This window comes from Pleuronectes platessa, chromosome 1, assembly GCF_947347685.1.
Source record: "Pleuronectes platessa chromosome 1, fPlePla1.1, whole genome shotgun sequence".
In the NCBI taxonomy this organism is placed as follows: domain Eukaryota; kingdom Metazoa; phylum Chordata; class Actinopteri; order Pleuronectiformes; family Pleuronectidae; genus Pleuronectes; species Pleuronectes platessa.
In genome coordinates this window covers 8,526,681-8,533,590 of record NC_070626.1, presented here as the reverse complement: position 1 = coordinate 8,533,590, position 6,910 = coordinate 8,526,681, and the positions used below count along the sequence as shown (strand labels likewise).

Below are 6,910 nucleotides of genomic sequence, written 5' to 3'. Positions count from 1 at the left end.
AGGGGACGTGCTCCCTGTTTAACACCTCGTCGTCCTGCTGACAGCTGCTGTGTTTGTGTTAGGAAGTGGAGTTAAGCGCCAAGACCTCATCATCTCATCTGTGTAAACACCGGGTGGAAACAGTAAATGCAACAAAACGCCCAGGAGTATTTATGAATAATAATATTTATTTGGTGCAAATTCAAAGAGCTTAATAAATACACAGTTCTATATACAAAAAAAGACACAAAAGGACAGAAATATATTTTGTTAAAAATAACAAAAAATCACGAGGTTTGTTCTATAAATTAAGATCATTGTTGCAATGAAAATTTCCAAGTGGATCCACAGTCAGTTGCGACTCAGCAGTGTCCAGAGAAAGTGGGAGTTTGTAGTTGTTGCTGTGGCATCCAGTACTGCTCGCTGCTGAAGTTAACTCCACTGGAAACCTGGCAACAAGAAACAGATTTTGGTTAGGACATCATTCAGCTGCAACACTCAGGAGAACCACAGTAAATCCTATTCAACTGTTTGTTATAAAGCACATCTTGTATTTGAAATCTAAGCGATTCTGATTAATATAACCATGATGTGAACATACCTGATAAGTTTGCTGCAGAGAGGACGGCGAGGCCACACTCATCGTGTTACAGTTTGATTCCTGTGGACTGCAGCTGGCGGTTGGCTCTCCCAGGAACTGGCAGAGGGTTTGTGGCAGCTCCATGAAGCCCGGGGATCTCCTCTGCTCCAGCACCTCCTCACTGAGGCCCAGCTGAGCTGACAGGTAGGAGATGTAGCGCATGGTGAGGCGCAGCGTGTCGATCTTGGTCAGGGTCTGTCCCGCAGGCACCACTGAGGGTGGGAGGTATGACCTGACCTGATGGAGAGCCTTGGTCAGATCCCTCATCCTCAGCTTCTCCCTCTCGCTGGCGGTATCGCGCTTTTTCCCTGGATACCTGGACCTTGACTTCTTTGTGGCGGAGGTGGCAGTGGAGGATCTGGCGTAGGGCACAGACTGGGTCTTGTGGGTAAGCTGAGGTGCTTCTGGTTCGCTGAAGATGAAGCGATCCAAGGCGTCTTGTTCGTTTCCTGCAGCCTGGATGGAGCTGGGGGAGAAGCAAAAGGAGTCCACAGACGAGGTGGGAGACAGACTGCTGCCCGCACTGAAGTAGCCAGGGTCCAAGGCTGGATCAAAGGCCACAGGATCATAAGTTTTCTCCAGCAGGGACTCAAACAGGAACGAGTTCTCCTGGAGCTGGAGAGGAGAGCAGAAGGACATGTCCATGGCTGCTGCAGTAGTTTCAGTTGAAGTTGGTGCTGTGGTTGAAGGCTCTTCCCTGAGCAGTGAGCTGTCAGTGTGTTGCTGGTGAGGCAGTCAGAGGATAGTGAGGAGGTACAGGGAGGCTGCTCCATATATGTGGTGGGAGGTGTGATGTTGCACCTCAGGCAGCCTCCCCTGCTCCTGAGAGGCTCTGGGAGCAGGCCTGACACCTAGGCCGGGGGTCCCATGGGAAACAGGCCAGCTCCAGGACAAAGTGTGACCCGGCAGCTCGCACGAGCATCATAATGTCGATTCACACCATACGCTCCTGCATCCTGGGAACATGACCCTGCCATGACAGGGCGTCCACCTGGGTCACAGGTCTGTCTCTTAACCTGAGGGAATTGAAATCTGGTGATTCACTGTGTGTTATTGGGAGCTGCTAATTTATCTGTAACCAGAACCCAATACTATCCCGACATAATCACCGTCAAACACACAGATGCCACAATATCTGATCAATCGCTCCAACGAAAGAAGAAGAACCATGTTATGGAAAATAAACCACAACTTCGATAATCAATCACGTGTCCTATCAACATCCACATAAAGACATTGTTCAGAGTGACACTGATCATAATTCATCAGGTTTAATCCGGCTCTTTCTGCTCTGGTATCTGATTCCCTGCGAGGTCAGGCTGGAGAAGTGTGCCTGGGCAGCTGGGAGGTGTGAGGAGTTTACACCTCGTCCTGTTTGGACAGGAGCACGCTCACTGCTCTGGGAACCTGGATCCTCATATAGAAAGAATGTGCAGCATCAATAACAACGATCAACGTCATATATTTTAGTTACTGGGCTGAAGTGTGCCTCTTAGAGCCAGGTCGACTTTCAGTGGTAGAATGCTCTTTAAAAAATCGGTCATTCTTGTTCTCAGCACTTGGTTTTTCCACAGTATTGTTTTAAAAAGGTTCAAAGGTTAATAGAAGTATACTTTCTATGCATGTCATCTCAAATTAAAGCATAAACATTGATAAATAGTCCTCTGTATCGGTTCATATTCAGATTTCATTTGAAACTAATTTGCAGATTTAGCTATAAGAATGTTTTTAATGTTGACTGTATGGTGTCACTTCACAGATCAATCATTGCATCAGTCCTGGCCCTCTCAGTCATCTGTAGTTTTGCAGGATGGTAGAGATATTTTTTATTTTTGAACGCCAACACCTGGAGTCACTGGATTCTCTCTGACAAGTCTGTGGATTAGAACGTCAGGTGTGGACTGTGGATGTGAGTCCTGAGCCGTGTTCCCACAAACCACCGTGTCACATTTGACTCCTGGTGAAACCCATAATTGGGACGTGTGAATTGGTCTCACACAGCTCTCCACCAACTCACGTATGTAACAAAAACAGACAGAAAAGAAAAATGAATGAATGAATGAATTGGACGTCTGTATCAGGAAACCATCTCCAAGGCAAGAATGAAATTCGTCTTAGGACAAGATTTGTTGAACTTCTGGTAAAGAAGGTTTTTCTGAAGTGGTTTTCAAGTTTTTGTTATTTTTCTAGAGCTGCAAAGGGTGTGAGGTGACACCAGACGTGACAGCTGACCCGAGGACCAGTTCCCACAGCGACTTTTGAGCCCCCACCATTTTTCTGTGGCAGGACATTAAAACAAGTATGAAATCATCATTTATACCTCTATCACTGCCACTATCAATCTATGTTTTGTTACATGTACTGCAAATCTATTTAACCCCTGATGACCTTGTGCAGATTTTATCCCATTATTTTTTGGCAAAAAAAAACCCCACAAGCTTTTAAAAGTCCTCATATATATTAACTAGATTCATAATCTGTTTTATTTTATTTACTTCTGTAATTATCTATAAACTGCTCTCTGTTCATTCTTTCAGCATTATGAGTTTCCCCGGCTGTCAACTGTCTTCCTCCCTCCCAGGCTGATGATGGAAGGGATCCTGCTTCTCTTAATCCACATTAGCTCTGATGGTGTTTACTCACATGTAATGAGTGAATAATCAGCACCGCTGTGCTAACCCTTTCATCCCAAACCCCTTTAGCCCGGGGAGTTTATTAGCTTTACTCTGATGAAAGACCTGAGTGAGTATATTAAGGCTTTGTGTTGGGTTTGCTGCTTGCATATCAAATGAACTGCATGTATGTGGCAAGCTAAACACTTGGCCCTAATTCTCCAGCCTGATATGCAGATCCACACTTCTCCATGAATATTGAAGCGCTCTCCGTTGGCTTTAGAGGGTTATTAAGGCCGGAGGTGAGGGCAAGGGGGGAAAGCGTGGCCAGGATCTAACATCTTAGTCTAGACTTAGCGGTGCCAGGGACCTCTCTGTGTTTGCTAAGCCACATTAACAGAGATACACTAAATAAACTAGATAACCTGTGGCAGAGGCTGGTCTCAGGTCTGCTCACCTTGAAATATCACATACTTCAGACCACAAGAGGAGACTACTTAAATTGTTCTATATATGTCTGACTGATTTTATCTAGTGTTTCAGGTAATTATATCATGTGCAGTTTGTCATTAGTATTAATAATGATAATAATGATAATAATAAACTTAATCTATACAGCGGTTTGTGAAAAACACAATTACAAAGTGCTTCAGAGACAATAGAAAAGACATGCAGTGCAATGGTAAATTAAATAACAACTTAAGGAAAGATAATGGATAGTGGATAATGGAGCAAATGAAGCGATAAAACAAATCATACTTTGAAAATAAATTGAATTTCTGATTCAATCATGATTATGTGAAGCTTCTCTATATCGTTTTCTTTAGTTCTTGTATTCATAAAAAAAAATATAAAGAGTAAAAATATATAATATATATAATATATAATGTTTTATGGAGTTGATGCTCTTCACTGAAATCCAAATGAAAATTTTTTTGTCACTTTAAGTTTGTTAAGTTAATCGATAACACTCATTAACTGGTTTATGATTTCTTTGGGAACCCCAACATTTTTTAAGACAGACTTTATTTGGAAAATTCCCTTGTTGTTCAATAAATAACAGAAAATTATCATTCCCTGTAATTGTTAATCTCTCCATAGTTATCTTGTGTCATAAAATAATATATTAACCATCTCTTGTACCTAGCTACCTACCGTTCAATGCCTGTATATGTAGTATGATGTTTTATGGAATTATCTTAAATTTAAACTTCTTAAGTTAATCATGAACATACATTAAGTGTTTTATGGCTTCTATGGGCAGTTTGAAGACAGACTATATATGAGAAAACCCTTTTGCGATTTTAAAGCCAATAGGGGAGAATAATGGGGAAAACCTTAGATCAAGGCGTGTTCCCTCTGTCTGACAGCTTTTTTGACATAAAGTTTGTTGTGCAGTTATTTAGTTGTGAGCTGAATTCTCAATAGAAGTTGTAAAATCAAGAAATAACTGAAAGTTATTATTCCCTGTAATGTATAATCTCTCCATAGTTATCTTGTTTCATAATATAATAGATAAACCATCTCTTGTACCTAGCTACCTACCTATCAGTGCCTTGGCAAGTGAAACATATTAAGACAAGAACTGACTGAGACAGGACAGTTTGTTTTAATTGTGTTATTGTGTTCTTCCCCGTGAGACATAGATGTTTTCATCCAAATTAGAAGTCACTGTTGTGTTTGTGTGTTGTCTCTGGTGTCTCAGCACTCTGACATTTTCCATAAGCCCCAGTTTCATCCTGTCTCATATAGTTACTGTACCTATGATTGTGAAGGTAAACACAATCTCACTGGAATAGAACCAGTAACCTTTGTTTAACAAGTCCCTTATTCCCAACTAATAACTATTAACACAGTTCCCATTGAAGCTGAGGTACACACATTATGGGTACCTGTATGAATAATGAATGAGAGAAACTGAAATGCATGATGGGATGCAATAATGACAAAACATGGTGACATTTGAATATTTTATTATAAATAGTGGTATAAAGAAATATAAAAATAGTTCTTAGACATATGACTATTTACAAGGAACATTTCATAGGACACAAATAAATATAATGTAGAATAGCATTTCAATTTCAAATAAATTACTTGATTCACAGTGAGGCAGTAAAAAAACAGTGAAGTAGTCTGTGTCTGTTGTTGGATGATGATCTCACAGCGTTGGAGAGTTTAACCCCAATACTCTCTCGGGATGTAGAAGTCGTTGCCATACATCTGTTTACAAAAAAAACAAGATATTTATTAGTATTTTGCACAAAATTATGATTACTGTGTGATTTTTTTCGATGGAGGTTTTCATGAAAGATAATGTGTAAATGTTTACATACCTGACAGGACTGAGTTATTGGAGGAGACTGGTGGAGGATGGTATCCATGCTGATATCTCCCCGAGGAGCTTCATTGTACTGCTTATTGTACTGATCCACTCCAAAACTACAGCTCCCAGAGTGCACCACAGCGTTCTGGCTGTGATACTGTGCTGGGTACAAGCTCTGGTTCAGGTTCTGGAGCTGGGCCTCCTGACCTCCCATGGAGCTGTGCTGGAAGAAGTTGAGGATGTCAGGTGAGGGGGAGTCGCTGGGCGAGGGGTCTCCCTGTTCCCTACGCTCGAACAGCACCTCCTCGCTGAGGCCCAGCTGGCCCGACAGGTAGGAGATGTACCGGATGGTGAGGCGGAGGGTCTCGATCTTTGTCAGACTCTGTCCTTCAGGGGCCACCGAGGGCGGGAGGTAGGACCTGAGGTGATGAATGGCCTTGGTCAGATCCCTCATCCTCAGCTTCTCCTTCTCGCTGGCGCTCTCTCTCTGCTTGCTGCGGATCCGTGTGGCTCGACCCGACTTCCGGCCACGTCCAGACATGGAGCAGGGCGAGGATCCGAGGCTCTGAGAATATCCACTTTTGGTCATCTTAGGGGTGGACTGCGGAGGCTGCTGGTGGGAAGGAGACAGGCTGGAGTCCATAGAGTTGACAGGGGACAGGGTTTCAGAAGAGGAGATGCTGGAGAGGTCGGAGTCGGAGCACCACTGGTACTGCAAGCCATAGTTGAGCAGAGGCACCGAGGAGGTATCCATGTTGTGTGGAGGGACTCTGCGGTCTGACTGGAGAGACTGGGAGTGAGGCTGTGAGTGCTGCTCAGCTCCTCCTCACTGGTTTATAAGTGTGGCCCAGGCCACAGAGGTGTTAAGTGACACCTCCGCAGATTCTCACAAACCATCACTGTGGAGGGCTGAGGCCACAGCCCCTGAAAACACACACACACACACACACACACACACCCTCAGGGGGACCCAGCCTCTGTACCTCTCCCTCTCCTCCTGTGTCTGGGAAAGTTCAGCTGCAGGAGTGGAAGTGTGAATTTTGACTCCTTCTCAAAACAATAAACAGCTTTGCTTTTTCTGTCTTTTTCCCCATACAGGACCTCAGATGCATTTTGCACATGTTGAAGGGATAGAGTTTGTTTTGAATGATCCTGCATTCACTTTTCATTAAACAACACTGGTCAGCAATTTAAATAATGTAGTGTGAAAGTGTGAAGAATGTACATACTGAAAACATTTATGATCAGCTGATTAAAAAATTAACAGTAGAGAATTTAAAACTAAATTAACATGAATCAATATCAAACTCAATACATCTGGCTGTGCAATGTGACCAAAAATGATATCAAGAT

The 6,910-nt window shown here is 42.9% G+C and overlaps 2 protein-coding genes across 2 annotated transcripts; both read right to left on the bottom strand.

The window, feature by feature from the left end:
• Window positions 1-341: 341 nt before the first annotated feature.
• mespaa (mesoderm posterior aa) lies at window positions 342-1,264 on the bottom strand. The gene is made up of 2 exons (XM_053421924.1): window positions 581-1,264; window positions 342-428 (listed from the first exon to the last, which is right to left on the bottom strand). Exons 1-2 carry the CDS (start codon window positions 1,262-1,264, stop codon window positions 342-344), a joined length of 771 nt encoding a protein of 256 aa, XP_053277899.1.
• Window positions 1,265-1,874: 610 nt separating this feature from the next.
• Window positions 1,875-6,311, bottom strand: LOC128439375 (uncharacterized). The gene is made up of 2 exons (XM_053421923.1): window positions 5,510-6,311; window positions 1,875-2,026 (listed from the first exon to the last, which is right to left on the bottom strand). Exons 1-2 carry the CDS (start codon window positions 6,309-6,311, stop codon window positions 1,875-1,877), a joined length of 954 nt encoding a protein of 317 aa, XP_053277898.1.
• Between the last annotated feature and the right edge of the window lie 599 nt (window positions 6,312-6,910).